General features: G+C 39.8%; 1 protein-coding gene across 2 annotated transcripts in view; it reads left to right on the top strand.

Moving 5' to 3' along the window:
* The window catches only part of LOC133559744 (nck-associated protein 1), a 71692-nt gene that overhangs the window by 18328 nt on the left and 32750 nt on the right, over nucleotides 1-20614 (top strand). Inside the window, exons 2-13 of one of the 2 annotated variants that reach the window (XM_061911807.1) lie at nucleotides 4735-4845; nucleotides 11719-11805; nucleotides 11880-11936; nucleotides 12005-12147; nucleotides 12217-12307; nucleotides 13887-14024; nucleotides 14093-14141; nucleotides 14209-14365; nucleotides 16972-17028; nucleotides 17336-17432; nucleotides 19203-19309; nucleotides 19371-19503. In XM_061911807.1, the coding sequence (XP_061767791.1) occupies nucleotides 4735-4845; nucleotides 11719-11805; nucleotides 11880-11936; nucleotides 12005-12147; nucleotides 12217-12307; nucleotides 13887-14024; nucleotides 14093-14141; nucleotides 14209-14365; nucleotides 16972-17028; nucleotides 17336-17432; nucleotides 19203-19309; nucleotides 19371-19503 (1227 nt within the window). Of the gene's footprint in view, nucleotides 1-4734; nucleotides 4846-11712; nucleotides 11806-11879; nucleotides 11937-12004; nucleotides 12148-12216; nucleotides 12308-13886; nucleotides 14025-14092; nucleotides 14142-14208; nucleotides 14366-16971; nucleotides 17029-17335; nucleotides 17433-19202; nucleotides 19310-19370; nucleotides 19504-20614 lie in introns of both variants that reach the window. The other variant, XM_061911806.1, reaches the window with a different exon arrangement.

Here is a 20614-nt window from a genome sequence, read left to right as displayed (position 1 = left end):
AAACCTTTCTTCTACATATAAAAACTGCAACATTAAACAGTTTCAAGTCAACATCATGCTTGATTTATTACAGCATTGTGGAAGCCTGTTGTTGACTTTTATTACACACACACACACCCACACACAGCAAAATAAGCTAACCTAACGCTAAAAGCTAATTAGCCTTCACCTCAACCCAGAACTATGAGCGAGCTGAGCTGCAGTTTAAGTTTCTAGAAGGGAGTGTACGTTGTCAGCTGCTCACCTGCTAAACTCATATCTGCTCATCTCGACGCCGGAGCACTGACTCTATGCTTTCTGAATACACCCTGCTGATTGGCTGTTACATCGCTCTGAATACGCACTGCTGATTAGCTTTGTATGTAACCAATCAGATGGTTGTGTGGGCGGGACAATGCTGGGTGCTCACTGCTCAGACAGAGGCAGCTGCAGAGCAGCTTGTTAAGACTTTAGCTTACAAACTCGTTCGATACACCCTCGTACCGAACCGAAACCCCCGTACCGAAACGGTTCAATACAAATACACGTACCGTTACTGTTGGCAGCTGGTTTTGTGTCTTTGGGATGCACAAAAGTGCAGAACGTTTCAATCCAAATAGTTGACGACTTATTTATGAAATCAAACAAGTCCTCGATTTGCTTTGGTTTGTCGCGCAGATTATGAGTAACGTCTGCGGATATCTATATTTGATAAATCTTTGAAGGATGCTTGCGAGAGTCCACTATTGGTATCTCTAGCTTTGTAGTCCAAACAAAACAGTGTTAAGATGCGACCCCAATGCCTTGCACTAGGGCTGTACTATAGTGAATTATAAAAAGGTACTATACTGTCTTTGAAAAATACCGGTACCTCTTGTTTCACACCCGCATGTGGGTCAAAATCAACACACGCACACAGACCACTCACTTGCAAACAGAAACAGTGTGGGGCGGAAGAGGGAGAATGGACTTATTTTGGCTTTAGAACTAACGATAAAGGTGGCACCATAAACATTGAAGCACCTAACCCTAAACAGGCTTCACTACACAGCTTAGGAGGATAAGATAGCGAACGGCTTCTGAATGTAAAATAAAGGAGTGGATCGAAACAATTATCCATCGTAACGAAACCAGGTACAAGAACCGTGTATAGTCAATACTACAATGATTACAACAATATTTTTTACTATCACAAAACCATGTGACCTAATCCTGCAGCCACCAGACCGGGTTCCCTCAAAGCCATGACTGTACCTACAAATTATGTCCATAAAAGTTCTGAACAGAACGGGTGACAAAGGGCAGCCCTGGCAAGGTCCGACCCTCACTAAGTAGCGTTAAACTTGATTGTTCCTGCTTAGTTTACACAAGAAACAAAACCGACTGCGCAATAAAGAGTTAAAATAGTGTTAGACTTTCTTGTTCCTGCTTAGTTTACACAAGAAACAAAACCGACTGCGCAATAAAGAGTTAAAATAGTGTTAGACTTTGTTGTTCCTGCTTAGTTTATGCTAGAAACAAGAATGATTAAGCAATAAAGAGTTAAAATAGTGTTAGACTTTGTTGTTCCTGCTTAGTTTACACAAGAAACAAGACTGATTGAGCAATACAGTTAAAATAGTGTTAGAATAAAATAGTGTTAGAATTTGTTATTCCTGCTTAGTTTACGCAAGAAACAAGACTGATTGAGCGATACAGAGTTAAAATAGTTAGACTTTGTTGTTTTTGCTTAGTTTACGCAAAAAACAAAACTGATTGAGCAGTAGAGTTAAAATAGTGTTAGACTTTCTTGTTCCTGCTTAGTTTATGCTAGAAACAAGAATGATTAAGCAATAAAGAGTTAAAATAGTGTTAGACTTTGTTGTTCCTGCTTAGTTTACACAATAAAAAAAAAATGATCGAGCAATAGGCTCTGCGATGAGGTCGCAATTTGTCCAAGGTGTACGCAGCCTTCCGCCCGATTGTAGCTGAGATTGGCACCAGCGCCCCCCGTGACCCCAAAGGGAATAAGCGGTAGAAAATGGATGGATGGATGGATGGATTGAGCAATAAAGAGTTAAAATAATGTTAAACTTACAAACCCTGTTTCCATATGAGTTGGGAAATGGTGTTAGATGTAAATATAAACAGAATACAATGATTTGCAAATCCTTTTCAAGCCATATTCAGTTGAATATGCTACAAAGACAACATATTTCATGTTCAAACTCATAAACATTCTTTTTTTTTGCAAATAATCATTAATTTTAGAATTTGATGCCAGCAACACGTGACAAAGAAGTTGGGAAACTGATAAAGTTGAGGAATGCTCATCAAACACTTATTTGGAACATCCCACAGGTGTGCAGGCTAATTGGGAACAGGTGGGTGCCATGATTGGTTATAAAAGCAGCTTCCATGAAATGCTAAGTAATTCACAAACAAGGATGGGGTGAGGGTCACCAATTTGTAAGCAGATTGTTGAACAGTTTTAGAACAACATTTATCAACCAGCTATTGCATGAAATTTGGGGATTTCACCATCTACGGTCCGTAAAATCATCAAAAGGTTCAGAGAATCTGGAGAAATCCCTGCACAAAAGCGATGATATTATGGACCTTTAATCCCACAGGCAGTACTGCATCAAAAAACGACATCAGTGTGTAAATGATATCACCATATGGGCTCAAGAACACTTCATAAAACCCATCCATCCATCCATCCATCATCTTCCGCTTATCCGAGGTTGGGTCGCGGGGGCAACAGCCTAAGCAGGGAAGCCCAGACTTCCCTATCTCCAGCCACTTCGTCTAGCTCTTCCCGGGGGATCCCGAGGCGTAGGAGGCCACTTCATAAAACCACTGTCATTAATTACAGTTGGTCGCTACATCTTTAAGTGCAAGTTAAAACTCTACTATGCAAAGCGAAAGCCATTTATCAACAACACCCAGGAACGCTGCCGGCTTTGCTGGGCCCGAGCTCATCGAAGATGGACTGATGCAAAGTGGAAAAGTCTTCTGTGGTCTGACGAGTCCACATTTCAAATTATATTTGGAAACTGTGGACGTGGTGTTGTGCGGAACAAAGAGGAAAATAACCATTTGGATTGTTTTAGGTGCAAAGTGTAAAAGCCAGCATGTGTGATGGTAAGGGGGTGTATTAGTGCCCAAGGCATGGGTAACTTACACATCTGTGAATGCACCATTAATGCTGAAAGGTACATACAGGTTTTGGAGCAACATATGTTGTCATCCAAGCAACGTTATCATGGACGCCCCTGCTTATTTCAGCAAGAAAAGGCCAAGCCACGTGTTACAACAGCGTGGCTTCGTACTAAAAGAGTGCGGGTACTTTCCTGGCCCGCCTGCAGTCCAGACCTGTCTCCCATGGAAAATGTGTAGTGCATTATGAAGCGTAACAAGTCGCCACCTAATCGCAGGGCAGTAAGCAAACAAAGGCTCCTAATTAGTCTGCTGACATATGCAGTACAATATTCTGTCATTCATCTACCTATTATTTTGTCAAAATTATGAGGGACAAACTGTAAAAAATAATTATTAATCTACTTGTTCATTTACTGTTAACATCTGTTTATTTTCCGTTTCAACATGTTCTATCCACACTTCTGTTAAAATGTAAGAATCACTTATTCTTCTCTTCTTTGATACTTGACATTAGTTTTGGCTGATACCACACATTTGTGTGTCAATCCGATACCAAGTCATTACAAGATCATTCATTGGTCATATTCAAAGTCCTCATGTGTCCAGGGACGTATTTCCTGAGTTTATAAACATAATATGAAAAAATATTTAGTGACGATAAAAAATATTGATGTGATCATAGTAGTATTGACTAGATACACTCTTGTACTTGGTATCATTACAATGGATGTCAGGCGTAGATCCACCAATGGCGTTTGTTTACATTGTGACACCAGTGAGCTATTGTATCCTTTTACAGTGTGTAGTGAAACACGGGGGCTGTATATTGTAGCGTCCTGGAAGAGTTAGTGCTGCAAGGGGTTCTAGGTATTTGTTCTGTTGTGTTTATGTTGCGTTACGGTGCGGATGTTCTCCCAAAAGGTGTTTGTCATTCTTGTTTGGTGTGGGTTTACAGAGTGGGGCATATTTGTAACAGTGTTTAAGTTGTTTATAAGGCCGGCCTCAGTGTGACCTGTATGGCTGTTGACCAAGTATGCCTTGCTTTCACTTGTGTGCGTGTGAAGAGCCGTAGATATTATGTGATTGGGCCGGCACGCAAAGACAGTGCCTTTAAGGTTAATTGGCGCTCTGTACTGCTCCCTATGTCCTTGTACCACTCTGTTTTAAAAAGTAATACATTTTTCTTTTTGATACTGATAATTTCTGATATTACATTTTAAAGCATTTATCGTCCGATAATATCGGCCGTCCAATATTATTGGACATCTCTAGTTCAGGTGGACTTTATGTTCCCGATAGCTAGCTCTGGTCACATGAAGGTCTTGCTCACTCTCAGCCTGTTTTAACCAAACATGAAAACCACAGACTTCCAACTCTTCCATTTTTGTGAATAGACCAAATTCAACAAAATGGAAACCGACCTTGTGCACATTCCTTGTAATCTGTCGTTGTCATGTGCATCCCGATGTTGACGTGCAGGTGCCTGCATCAACTTTGTGTTGATTTTCCACATGGGTCAGATGAGGCATTTTTTTATTTTTTTTGTGATGGCATCATTCGTGCAACATGTGAGGGAAGATGTTGAGTGTGTGTCCTCCTCATCCTCCACAGGCATGTGGCGACCCCAAGGCCAAGCCCTCCTATCTGGTCGACAAAAACCTGGAGTCTGCGGTCAAGTTCATCGTCCGGAAGTTCCCTGCAGTGGAGACACGCAATAACAACGTGAGTGTGTTTGCTTAGACCTCATTTCTCCGTTATTTCCACCACGTCAACACCTGCTATTTAAATGATTTGGTGTTCAATAACTGGCAGGACACGTCATTTACATAAGTCCACAGTCGGAAGCAGCACTTCAAACCTTTAAGACAGGAGTGCTCACACTTTTTCAGCATGCGGGCTACTTATAAAAGGATCAAGTGAAAATGATCTACCTACTACAAAAATGCAAAATATATATTGAGGATTCTTTATATCTACAATGTATGTTGATGTACATGCATAACCGCATGAGCCAATATTGCACAACACAATAAACTATGTACATTTTTTGTCATTACCCGAGGTTACTGTGATGACTTGCACTGAATTGAATCAGCCAGGGATGCATAGTCCGGACAGTGGCTGCTGACAGCCAGCCTCAAGCACACCCGGTGGCGGCTTTCGCTTCTGGCGTTTGTTGTGTGAAAAATGACTGCTGTCCGGACAACTGGGATTTCAGTTCCTTCACCTTTCTCTTTCTCAGCTCGCTTTTCAGCAGGAAGTCAGTGTGGTATTTTCCTTGAATAGTCCGAAAATGACGCTCCACATTTCCCCTCTTTAGTATTGCGATGGTAGACTGGAAGATGAGACAAACGAACTCTGACAATGGCATCGTGAAAAAAAAGTCCCCCCATTCCGTATGAAAGTGATAAGTGTTTGTCTTCTTACTTGGTCCAGCTCCCCCACTCATTTTTATACCCTTTCTTAGGTTTAAGAGAAAAAACCGAGGGCTGAAAATTGGCGGTAACTTGCTGACAAGCTTGTTAGTTTTGCTGCACTGAGCGCCGTTGTTTGCACATGTGCAATGACCTAAGGGTCAGAAAAATGCAGATGTCATCTGATTGGTTGCCCTGATTATCAATCAAAAGACAAGATGGATGATAGGCTGACCTCAATTTTTTTTAATGTAATGCGAGCTACCAAGACTACCTTTGCGATCGACTGGTAGATCGCGATCGACGTATTGCCCACCCATGCTTTATGGTGCTAGTCCAGGGGTCGCCAACCCAAAATGTTTAAACGGCCATATTGGACCGAAAAAATATGTCTGGAGCCGTAAAAAATTTAAATTCTTGTATAAGTGTTATAATGAAGACAATGTACGTGATGTAGGTGTCGATATTAGCTATAATAGCCTGCTATCAAAATGACTTTAAAAGTCTTATATTGGTGTTATAATGAAGACAACACATTATGTTAGTGTCTATCTTAGCCTCCTATCAAAATGACTATAAAAGTCTTATATTGGTGTTATAATGAAGACAACACATGATGTAAGTGTCTAAGTTGATTATATTAGCCTACTATATTATCAAAATGACTTTAAAAGTCTTATAAGTGTTATAATAAAAACAAACACATGACGTGTCTATATTAGTTATATTAGCTTACTATCAAAATGACTTTAAAAGTCTTATATAAGTGTTATACTGAAGTCAACGCGTAGATGGATAGATAGATAGATAGATGGATGGATAGATAGTACTTTATGTATTCCCTCAGGAGAGTTCCTTCAGGAAAATTAACATTTTCAGCACAATCCATTCAAGATCAGACAAACGTTACAGGGAGACAGAACAGGATCGCTGACGGGTCTGCCAACTTCCGGCGCCCCTTACAAAAAAGGTGAGATACAGGTAAACAAGGGGGGGGAATGGGAGAAAAAAATAAAAGATTAAAACAGAATAAAATAAAATAAAAAAATCGGTCTAAGCCTGGGCCTCTGGAGAGGGGGTCCAGACTGAGGCCAAGGGAAAAAAACAACAACTCATAGCCATAGTACACATCAAAAGACATGAAAGACATTCAAGCAGTGGCTACAAGCAGCCACTTCTACATACAGCTATGAATAAAAAGTAAAAGAAACATATACACTGTGGTGGTGTTCCACACCATCGTCTGCTGGGGTGGAGGGAGCATGGCCAGAGACAGGAGCAGACCCAACAAAGCAACCGAGAGAGCCGACTCCACTCTCGGCCGCCAACCAACTCTCGGCCAGTGTCCAGTCCGTATGGATGAGCGAGGATACGTCCAAGGAGACTGAGGTGTCCGATACCTGCTCATTCAGCCAAGACACTGTGAAGCTTGTCCGTCCCGGCGCTCAGTGCTAGCTCCGCAGCCCTGTCCCCTCATCCACACCTCCTCCAGTCCCTCCAAACTGACTCTGGTGTGACAGAGACCCAGCAGCTGGTCTCCATGGCCAAAAGGCTCCCGGGAGGTAGATCCAGAAGGCCACAAAAAGCACCGCAGAGGTCACGAAAGTGCCACCCCTTGTCATACAGTCCCGAAGGCAAAAAAATCTATATATACCGGTATATAATAACACATGAAAACAAGAGGGAAACACAAAAGGATGACACAAGAGCACAGAGTTCCTGCCAATGATGTGTCTATATTAGTTATATTAGCTTACTATTAAAATGACTTTAAAAGTCTTATATTGGTGTTATAATGAAGACAACACATGATGTAAGTCTCTATATTAGCCTACTATCAAAATGATTCTAAAAGTCTTATATTGGAGTTATAATTAAGACAACACATTATGCAAGTGTCTATATTAGCTATATTAGCCTACTATCAAAATGACTTTAAAAGTCTTATATTGGTATTATAATGAAGGCAACACATGATGTGTCTATATTAGTTATATTAGCCTACTATCTAAATGACTTTAAAAGTCTTATATAAGTGTTTTAATGAAAACAACACATGATGTAAGTGTCTATATTTGCCTACCATCAAAATGACTTTAAAAGTCATATATAAATGTTATAATGAAAACAACACATGCCATAAGCCTCTATATTAGCTATATTAGCCTACTATCAAAATAACTTTGAAAGTCTTATACAAGTGTTATAATTGAAGACGACACATGATGTGTCTATATTAGCTATACTTGCTTACTATCAAAATGACTTTAAAAGTCTTATATAAGTGTTTTAATGAAAACAACACATGATGTAAGTGTCTATATTAGCCTACTATCTAAAGGAGTTTAAAAGTCTTATGTATGTGTTATAATGAAGACAACACATGATGTAAGTGTCTATATTAGCCTACTATCTAAATGAGTTTAAAAGTCTTATATAAGTGTTTTAATGAAAACAACACATGATGTAAGTGTCTATATTAGCCTACTATCTAAATGAGTTTAAAAGTCTTATGTATGTGTTATAATGAAGACAACACATGATGTAAGTGTCAATATTAGCTATCTTAGCCCACTATCAAAATGACTATGTGTTGCAGGCTGATGCAAATCTTTGTTGACTGAAATGTAATAATTATTCTACACATTTCACGACATTCGAAATCATTCGTAAAATGGAGGCTTCTCAGAGGGTGAGATAAGTCCTGGAAATGACTGGCTATGAAACGCCAAAGGTATAGAGGTGTGTGTCCAAGTTAAAGGAAACTGCAGGCTGTCTTCTTCTAATGGATTTATTGCAATCTTTGCAAGCTGGGGAACATTTGCTGTGGTCTGGAACAACACGGCACACAAACAACAGTCAGAAATGCAGCCGATATTACATACAGATAATGTGTCATAAGACATGCAAATATAAATTGAATTAAGAGGACTTAAAGGAAATTAAATGAGCTCAAATATACCTACAAATGAGGCATAATGATGAAATATGTACATACAGCTAGCCTAAATAGCATATTAGCATTGATTAGCTTGCAGTGACCAAATACCATATTTTTCGGATTATAAGTCGCTCCTGCCAAAAATGCATAATAAAGAAGGAAAAAAACATATATAAGTCGGACTGGGGGACATTTATTTAATAAAATCCAACAGCAAGAATAGACATTTGAAAGGCAATTTAAAATAAATAAAGAATAGTGAAGAACAGGCTGAATAAGTGTAGATTATATGAGGCATAAATAAGCAACTGCTATGTTAAGCTAACATATTATGGTAAGAGTCATTCAAATAACTAGAACATATAGAACATGCTATACCTTTACCAAACTATCTCTCACTCCTAATCCATAAATCCCATGAAATCTTCTTCCTGGATGTGGCTTCTAAACAACTCTGCCAACTCCAAAGGTAGACAATGTGCCGCTTCCTCCTCTATCGGTACGTAGCTTTATTTTACGGTAACGTGTTAATAATTTCACACATATGTCGCTCCAGACTATAAGTCGCACCACCCGGCCAAACAATTAAAAAAATGGCGATTAATAATCCGAAAAATGTGATATGCCTGATTAGCACGCCAACAAGTCAATAATCTCAACAAAGCTCACCTTTGTGCATTCACGCACAATATAAAATGTTTGGTGGACAAAATGAGACAAAAAACACTTCTTAGAAAGCCGGAGAAAGTTGTACATGTAAACAAAATTACGGTGAGTTCAAGGACTGCCAATATTAGTAGGACAAAACAGCGCTTGCCAAATAGTGTCTAATCATTGAAGCATGTTGAATACAAACAGTGTGACTTCTAACAATTAGGGAAGCTTGAGTCATGTTTGTCCTCCTACAAAAACCATATTAAAACAAAAACATTTATTTTTTACCCTCATCTTTTTCATTTTTTATACATTTTTGAAAACGTTCCAGAGAGCCACTTGGTCGGCTCTACAGATGTTGTTTGCTGACCCTGAGTTAATGCAGACAATTTACATGCTAAAAATGATTGTTAAAAAAATGGTATTGCAAAAAAGGAGCTTTGAGAGGCTGAACTTGTGTGTTTTCCCAGCACTTTATGAATATTACAGCTTGCAGCAACACAATGAACACACCAGTTGTTGTTGTTTTTTGGTCTACAACACTACTACTGTGCACGTGTGCTGACAGCTAAATGGAGTCATTGCTTGGCAGGACCAAATGTTTCTTAAGCTTTCAGCGTGCTGCTTATGTATGTATGTATGTATGTATGTATGTATGTATGTATGTATGTATGTATGTATGTATGTATGTAGCAGACAGCTTTATTCAATATCAATGTGCAAAAAAGTCTTATGTTGTTTTCTGCTTTGTTTCTGTGTTTGTTTGTTTTGCATGCTAATCCTGGCTTATTCCGGACTTGTGCTTTTTGGTAAGTTTTTGTACATTTGAGTTGAGTTTTGTCGAACTGTGTACATTTCAAAACGTTTTAAAGGCTTTCACCACTCTTTGTGCTTTGCTCGGCTGTCAGCAGTCTTGTGCTCTCTTCTCCATCCACGGTGTGTGTGTGTGTGTGCGTGCGTGTGTGCGTGCGTGCGTGCGTGCGTGCGTGCGTGCGTGCGTGCGTGCGTGCGTGCGTGCGTGCGTGCGTGCGTGCGTGCGTGCGTGCGTGCGTGCGCGCGTGCGTGTGGGTGTTGTTGTATTTCTACCCTTCTTGAGACATCAACAATGAAAAGTATCTTCCATATGAGGAGAGGTGAACAAGTGATGACAAATCATGGTCCCAATACGGAAAACTGTTGCATCTACTACACAATGTCTCATTAGCACCCCTGGTGGTGACATTTATCAAAATGAGGGTGGTCCCAAAAAGGAGGGATTTTTCAAATTGACTTGCGTCGGTTGTAAAAGGGTCTGAATATATGAAAATAACAAGTGTGTGTAAAAATTTGAAGTGCTCCCCCTCTGGCCAACATATGTAATAACACGTGTGAGTAAGAAATTTAAATGTGGCTCCTATGGCTAAAATTACTAAAAACAACAACAACATATGTGTATAGAGACAATATATGTAGAGACTGGCCAGGATCTTCAGCTCTCACTGGATCGGTTCGCAGCCGAGTGTGAAGCGACCGTGATGAGAATCATCACCTCCAAGTCCGAGTCCATGGTTCTCGCCCGGAAAAGGGTGGAGTGCCATCTCCGGGTTGGGGAGGAGACCCTGCCCCAAGTGGAGGAGTTCAAGTACCTCAGAGTCTTGTTCACCAGTGGGGGAAGAGTGGATGGTGAGATCGACAGGCGGATCGGTGCGGCGTCTTCAGTAATGTGGACGTTGTATCGATCTGTTGTGGTGAAGAAGGAGCTGAGCCGGAAAGCAAAGCTCTCAATTTACCAGTCGATCTACGTTCCCATCCTCACCTATGGTCATGAGCTTTGGGGTCTGACCGAAAGGACAAGATCACGGGTACAAGCGGCCCAAATGAGTGGTGGGTCTCTCCCTTAGAGATAGGGTGAGAAGCTCTGCCATCCGGGAGGAACTCAAAGTAAAGCCGCTGCTCCTCCACATGGAGAGGAGCCAGATGAGGTGGTTCGGGCATCTGGTCAGGATGCCACCCGAACGCCTCCCTAGGGAGGTGTTTTGAGCACACCAGACCAGTAGGAGGCCACGGGGAAGACCCAGAACACGTTGGGAAGACTATGTCTCCCGGCTGGCCTGGGAATGCTTCGGATCCCCCGGGAAGAGCTAGACGAAGTGGCTGGGGAGAGGGAAGTCTGGGCTTCCTTGCTTAGGCTGCTGCCCCCGCGACCCGACCTCGGATAAGCGGAAGAAGATGGATGGATGGATATAGAGACATACTGTAATAACTTGAAGTAAATATTGAAGATTAACAACCCATTACAAACAAACAAAAATAAAAGTTTTCTTTTTTTATGTATTAATAGTATCTCTATATTATTAATGTTGTAAATACAAATGTTCATATATTTAGAACGTGTGGTCCTCAAGAAGGAACAAATACTGTGTGTGTGTGTCTTTAAAGAACTGTTTCACTCTGCACAAATACAGCAGCTTTCCTTTTATTCATTCAATTCTTCTACTTCGAGTTCTTCTACTTTCTCGGGAGTTTAGAATTCCTTGCCAGTCCGAGCTCAGACTGCCTGCGTGTCAAACATAACTCTGCGTCTCCTCTGTGCTGTTACAGCAACAGCTGTCTCAGCTGCAAAAAGAGAAGTCGGAGATCCTGAAGAACCTGGCTCTCTACTACTTCACCTTTGTGGACGTGATGGAGTTCAAGGTAGGAGGACACTGCCACCATGAGTGCCCACTTGTGTTGAGAGTCTGAATGACAGGATGGTTGTGGACCTGCAGGACCACGTGTGCGAGCTGCTCAACACCATCGACGCCTGCCAAGTCTTCTTTGACATCGTAAGTCCTCCAAGCACATTTCCTCTCCTGCAAGTCCTGCCACCAACCATGCTCTGCCCTTCCGCCAGACGGTGAACTTTGACCTGACCAAGAACTACCTGGACCTGGTGGTGACCTACACCACACTCATGACCATCCTGTCACGCATAGAGGAGAGGAAAGCCATCATCGGACTGTACAACTACGCCCACGAGATGACGCACGGGGCCAGGTGACTAAAAAGACTCCAGCTGGCACCCGTGCTCTGTGCTGACTTCTTCTCCTCCTCGTTGTGGCTCAGTGACCGGGAGTATCCCAGGCTGGGCCAGATGATTGTGGATTATGAGAACCCCCTGAAGAAGATGATGGAGGAGTTTGTCCCCCACGGGAAGGTAGTGCACACACTGCCGTTAGCATGTTAGCTGCCCCGGATCACAGGGGGGGAAACCAGGACCTGAACGTCACGTTCATATATAACACATAGGAAATATACTGCAACATTACACTGTACTACATGCAATATTACACTGTACTACATGCAATATTACACTATACTACATGCAATATTACACTATACCACATGCAATATTACACTATACTACATGCAATATTACACTATACTACATGCAATATTACACTATACCACATGCAATATTACACTATACTACATGCAATATTACACTATACTACATGCAACATTACACTATACTACATGCAATATTACACTGTACTACATGCAATATTACACTATACTACATGCAATATTACACTATACTACATGCAATATTACACTATACTACATGCAATATTACACTGTACTACATGCAATATTACACTATACTACATGCAACATTACACTATACTACACGAATACTGCAGTATTACAGTATCCTACATGCAATACATCATAGTGGAATGCTGAAATATTACAGTATACTACATGCAGTACAACATAGAATACTGCAATATTACAGTATCCTGCATGCAATACATCATAATAAAATACTGCAATATTACAGTGTAATACATCTTATACATCATAGTAGAATACTGCAATACTACAGTATACTGTACTACATGCAATACATCATAGTAGAATACTGCAATATTACAGTATAGTACATGCAATACAACATAGTAGAATAGTGCAATATTACAGTGTACTACAGGGCAGTGCAATATTACACTATACTATATGCAATACTATATAGGCGAATACTGCTATATTACAGTATAGTACATGCAATACAACATAGTAGAATAGTGCAATATTACAGTGTACTACAGGGCAGTACAACATAGTGGAATATTGCAATATTACACTATACAATATACAATACTATATAGGCGAATACTGCAATATTACAGTATACTACATGAGATACAACATAGAATAATGCAATATTACAGTATAAGATATGCAATACAGTATAGTAGAATATTGCAATATTACAGTATACTACATGCAATACAACGTAGTAGAATATTGCAATATTGAAGTATACTAAAAGCAATACAATATCGTAGAATAGTGCAATATTCCAGTATACTAAAAGCAATACTATATATTAGAATATTGCAATATTGAAGTATACTAAAAGCAATACAATATCGTAGAATAGTGCAATATTCCAGTATACTAAAAGCAATACTATATAGTAGAATAGTGCAATATTCCAGTATACTAAGTGCAATATTCCAGTATACTATATGCAATACAATATAGTAGAATAGTGCAATATTCCAGTATACTATATGCAATACAATATAGTAGAATAGTGCAATATTCCAGTATACTATATGCAATACAATATAGTGCAATATTACATGAAGGTTGAGGTAAAAGTGTTTTAGTCCCAAAAGAAAGTGCGAGGGGTTTTAGTCTGTCAGGTGTTCACTTGAGTTCCATGAGCTGACATAACATGGAACAGTTTTGGTGTGAGTCCCCATGGATGGTCTGTGTCTCCGTAGTCCCTGTCAGACGCTCTCATCAGCCTTCAGATGGTTTACCCCAGAAGGAATCTGTCGGCCGACCAGTGGAGGAACGCTCAGCTGCTCTCTCTGATCTCCGCTCCCTCCACCATGCTGAACCCTGCACAGTCCGACACAGTGAGTGGCCTCTTTTGTCCTCCTTTACCATCAGTGTCATCATCTCAGGAGCGTGTCTCTCTTTCCAGATGCCCTGTGAATATTTATCTCTGGATGCAATGGAGAAATGGATCGTTTGTAAGTACTGAGGGCACCCAGTCCGCCCTTTGACTTGTGATGGATCATGTCCTCCTCTTCTGTGCAGTCGGCTTCATCCTTTGTCACGCCGTGCTGAACAGCGATGCAGCGGCGTTGTCCTTGTGGAAGCTGGCCCTGCAGAGCTCCACCTGCCTGTGTCTGTTCAGGGATGAAGTCTTCCACATCCACAAGGCTGCTGAGGACCTCTTTGTCAACATCCGAGGGTAAGAGCGGACACACCAGTCCCCAACATCACAGCATGGTGCTTTGTCAACATCCGAGGGTAAGAGCGGACACACCAGTCCCCAACATCACAGCATGGTGCTTTCTGGCTCCATGCTGAAAGAAAACATGGGGAAATACTTCTCTGCCTCTTGACTACTGTTGACTTGCCTCTGAGCAAGGCACGCCGTCACAGTTTGAACGCTATACACTGCGCTACATGCAATATTACACTATACTACATGCAATATTACACTATACTGCATGCAATATTACACTATACTACATGCAATATTACACTGCGCTACATGCAATATTACACTATACTACATGCAATATTACACTGTACTACATGCAATATTACACTGTACTACATGCAATATTACACTGTACTACATGCAACATTACACTATACTACATGCAATATTACACTGTACTGCATGCAATATTACACTGTACTGCATGCAATATTACACTGTACTACATGCAATATTACACTGTACTACATGCAATATTACACTGTACTACATGCAACATTACATTATACTGCATGCAATGTTTCACTATACTGCATGCAATGTTTGACTATGCTACATGCAACATTACATTATACTACATGCAATATTACACTATACTACATGCAACATTATACTACATGCATCATTACACTATACTACATGCAGCATTACACTATACTACATGCAATATTACACTATACTGCATGCAATGTTTCACTATACTACATGCAACATTATACTACATGCATCATTACACTATACTACATGCAGCATTACACTATACTACATGCAATATTACACTGTACTACATGCATCATTACACTATACTACATGCGGCATTACACTATACTACATGCAATATTACACTGTACTACATGCATCATTACACTATACTACATGCAGCATTACACTATACTACATGCAATATTACACTATACTACATGCAACATTACATTATACTACATGCAATATTACACTGTACTACATGCAACATTACATTATACTACATGCAATATTACACTATACTACATGCAATGTTTCACTATGCTACATGCAACATTACACTATACCACATGCAGCATTACACTGTACTACATTCAATATTACACTATACTACATGCAATATTACACTATACTACATGCAATATTACACTATACTACATGCAATATTACACTATACTACATGCAATATTACACTATACTACATGCAATATTACACTATACTACATGCAACATTACACTATACTACATGCAACATTACACTATACTACATGCAACATTACACTATACTACATGCAATATTACACTATACTACATGCAACATTACACTATACTACATGCAATATTTCACTATGCTACATGCAACATTACACTATACTACATGCAGCATTACACTGTACTACATGCAATATTACACTGTACTACATTCAATATTACACTATACTACATGCAATATTACACTATACTACATGCAACATTACACTATACTACATGCAATATTTCACTATGCTACATGCAACATTACACTATACTACATGCAGCATTACACTGTACTACATGCAATATTACACTATACTACATTCAATATTACACTGTACTACATGCAATATTACACTATACTACATTCAATATTACACTATACTACATGCAATATTACACTATACTACATTCAATATTACACTATACTACATGCAATATTACACTATACTACATGCAATATTACACTATACTGCATGCAATATTACACTGTACTACATGCAATATTACACTATACTACATGCAATACTACACTATACCACATGCAATATTACACTGTACTACATGCAATATTACACTGTACCACATGCAATATTACACTGTACTACATGCAATATTACACTATACCACATGCAATATTACACTGTACTACATGCAACATTACACTGTACTACATGCAATATTACACTGTACTACATGCAATATTACACTGTACTACATGCAATATTAGCCTCCTGTAATTGGACATGTAGAAAACTATCTACAGCAGAGCAGGTAGTAAGTCAATTGACAAAAATAAAAATGACTGCTCCAATCGGCCACCAAGAGGCGCTGTGCTGTGATATTGTTGTCAACTTGCATTATTGCAATAAGAGACAATATTGTGAATATACAGTAGAGGCCAAAAGTTTGGACACACCTTCTCATTCAATTCTTTATTTTCATGACTATTTAAATTGTAGATTGTCACATTTAAAATTATGAATGAACATATGTGGAGTTATGTACTTAACAAAAAAAGGTGAAATAACTGAAAACATGTTTTCTATTCTAGTTTGTACAAAATAGCCACACTTTTGCTCTGATAACTCTTTTGCACACTCTTGGCATTCTCTCCATGAGCTTCAAGAGGTAGTCACCTGAAATGGTTTTCACTTCACAGCTGTCATAGTTTTGATGCCTTCAGTGACAATCTGCAATGTAAATAGTCATGAAAATAAAGAAAAGGCATTGAATGAGAAGTTGTGTCCAAACTTTTGTCCTGTGCTGTATGTGTAATGTAAATATATGTGTGTGTATATATATGTGTGTGTAAATAATGACATGTTTGACAGGTACAACAAGCGCATCAATGACATCAGAGAGTGCAAGGAGCAGGCTCTGTCTCATGCGTAAGAATCTATCCCAGCATTGTTTTTTTCCCTCAAACTAATTCCTTTCATCACCTACTTTCCTCTTTCCAACCGACATATCAGCGACTTGCTCTTATGTTTCTTAGGGATTTTAACCCACGACTTCCTTACGCTGTCTTTATCTTTTCCTCATTTCCTCCTCTGTACTTAATCTGTCCCCCGCTTTCATCTTTTGTTCCCATTCATCCACCATCGCTGTCCTGTACTCACTTTGCTGCCCTCAATGTGTCAAAACAATCTGGTGGCTGCTGTGTTCTGACGTGTCCTCCATTCTGCCGCCATACAGAGGCTCCATGCACCGAGAGAGGCGCAAATTCCTCAGGTCCGCTCTCAAGGAGCTGGCCACCGTCTTAGCGGACCAGCCAGGGCTGTTGGGCCCAAAGGTAGTTAGAACACAATGCAATGAAAAAACACTCAAGGAGAAATGCAGTATTTCAAAGCATCATTCACAATGACTCTGTGAGACCAGAAAAGTTTTTTTTTTGTTTTTTTAAACACTATCAATAGCTCTATTTAAATCATCCAAAAATCACAACCAAAGTATTAGCGACATTGTTATTGTAAGAGATAACAGCGAGGAACTACTTTTATTAACACGAGATTGCTCACGGAAGTAGTATTGTGGCTGTTGACTTACTGAGCCAGTGAGCTGCTGCATCACTTCTGACTTGGTGGAAGGTCATTTTAGATTTGAAATATTGTAGAAAGTTGTGGACATCAGCCGAAAACTTTCACTTTCAATTCACACCCGTGAGACAATGCAGGAAGACGTTAAAAATGCTTGTTTCCTCTCAACTTTTTTTTTTTTAACCTAAAATGTTTTGATAATCACCTAAGCAGGGAAGTATTGTGCTAAAGCAGTGGTTCTCAAACGGGGTACTTGAAGGTATGCCAAGGGGTACGTGAGATTTTATAAAAATATTCTAAAAATAGCAACAATTCAAAAATCCTTTATAAATATATTTATTGAATAATACTTCAACAAAATATGAATGTAAGTTCATAAAGTGTGAAAAGAAATACAACAATGCAATATTCAGTGTTGACAGCTAGATTTTTTGTGGACATGTTCCATAAAGATTTCTTTTTTTGTGAAGAAATGTTTAGAAGTAAGTTGATGAATCCAGATGGATCTCTATTACAATCCCCAAAGAGGGCTCTTTAAGTTGATGATTACTTCTATGTGGAGAAATCTGCATTTAGATGTGGGCCAACCGAGGATGTCGTAGTTGTTTGTGTTGTGGTTTGTGCAGCCATTTGAGACACTAGGGATTTAGGGCTATATAAATGAACATTGATTGATTGATTGAATCACTTGTTTATTTTTCAACAAATTTTTAGTTATTTTTATATCTTTTTTTCCAAATAGTTGAAGAAAGACCCCGTCAAATGAGCAATATTTTGCACTGTTATACGATTTAATAAATCAGAAACTGATGACATAGTGCTCTATTTTACTTATTTGGCTCTTTTTTTCAACCAAAAATGCTTTGCTCTGATTAGGGGGTACTTGAATTAAACAAATATTCACAGGGGGTACATCACTGAAAAAAGGTTGAGAACCGCTGTGCTAAAAGATACAACCATCCCATAGGTCTTTATCCCAGTGAGAGCACACATTGTACAGTGAGTGATTGTCTTAATATGTTTGTATGTCTTGTTTAGCACTTAGCAATACGGCTCCATGATGTTTAGTGTTTGACTAAAGCTGCATCTGTTTAGCACACAGCTTCTAAAACTCGTAGATCATCCTCCTTATATTCAGGTTCGAAAATAGAAGTTTTTGGATCATCCTTTGTTCCAAAGTAGTCTTTGCTGTCTCTCATCAAGTCTGCCATGATTAGTAGTACTAGAAATAGCCAACGTTGCGATGTGCTTGGTGAAATGAGTACGCCCAAAAATAAATGTTTTGGCAATGCTTAAAATGATCAAAATATGTAAATATTACATGTTCCTACATTGCATACGTACATGAACACTGGGAGTGGGCCTTCAAGTACATGAAAAGAGAAAGAGGTGTGTTCTTGTCTCACAGTGATTGCAGTTTACTGAAAGAAGCACAAAAAGTGACATGAGAACGTTTGACTTCTGCAAATTTTCAAGGTCTGTACAAATGTGCTCCAACTAAGCGCAAACTCTCTCTGTCCTCCTAGGCGTTGTTTGTGTTCATGGCATTGTCGTTTGCCCGTGACGAGATCATCTGGTTGCTTCGACATGCGGACAACATCCAGAAGAAAAGCACAGATGACTTCATTGACAAGTATGCGGCGCAAAAGTTGTACTTGAGCAAGCCCTCAACATGAGTTGTGGTCTGCTTGTAGACACCTTGCAGAGTTGATCTTCTACATGGAGGAGCTGAGAGCTCACGTCAGGAAGTACGGCCCAGTCATGCAGCGATACTACGTGCAGTACCTGTCGGGGTTTGATGCCGTTGTTCTCAACGAGCTGGTGCAGGTACAAGAAACACCTTTTGTCGGGTTTAAGCACCAAACTATCTACAAACCCCGTTTCCATATGAGTTGGGAAATTGTTAGATGTAAATATAAACGGAATACAATGATTTGCAAATCTTTTTCAATCTATATTCAGTTGAATGCACTACAAAGACAACGTATTTGATGTTCAAACTCATATACTTAATTTTTTTTGCAAATAATAATTAACTTAGAATTTCATGGCTGCAACACGTGCCAAAGTAGTTGGGAAAGGGCATGTTCACCACTGTGTTACATCAGCTTTTCTTTTAACAACACTCAACAAACGTTTGGGAACTGAGGAAACTAATTGTTGAAGCTTTCAAACTGGAAGTCTTTCCCATTCTTGTTTTATGTAGAGCTTCAGCCCTTCAACAGTCCGGGGTCTCTGCTGTCCTATTTTACGCTTCATAATGCGCCACACATTTTCCATGGGAGACAGGTCTGGACTGCAGGCGGGCCAGGAAAGTACCCGCACTCTTTTACTACGAAGCCACGCTGTTGTAACACTTGTCTTGCTGAAATAAGCAGGGGCGTCCATGATAACGTTGCTTGGATGACAACATATGTTGTTCCAAAACCTGTATGGACCATTCAGCATTAATGGTGCCTTCACAGATGTGTAAGTTACCCATGTCTTGGGCACTAATACACCCCCATACCATCACACATGTGTAAGTTACCCATGCCTTGGGCACTAATACACCCCCATACCATCACACATGTGTAAGTTACCCATGCCTTGGGCACTAATACACCCCCATACCATCACACATGTGTAAGTTACCCATGCCTTGGGCACTAATACACCCCCATACCATCACACATGTGTAAGTTACCCATGTCTTGTTCACTAATACACCCCCATACCATCACACATGTGTAAGTTACCCATGCCTTGGGCACTAATACACCCCCATACCATCACACATGTGTAAGTTACCCATGCCTTGGGCACTAATACACCCCCATACCATCACACATGTGTAAGTTACCCATGCCTTGGGCACTAATACACCCCCATACCATCACACATGTGTAAGTTACCCATGCCTTGGGCACTAATACACCCCCATACCATCACACATGCT

This window comes from Nerophis ophidion, linkage group LG09 (genome assembly GCF_033978795.1).
Source record: "Nerophis ophidion isolate RoL-2023_Sa linkage group LG09, RoL_Noph_v1.0, whole genome shotgun sequence".
Taxonomy (NCBI): Eukaryota; Metazoa; Chordata; class Actinopteri; order Syngnathiformes; family Syngnathidae; genus Nerophis; species Nerophis ophidion.
This window is presented reverse-complemented; position numbering and strand designations above follow the sequence as displayed.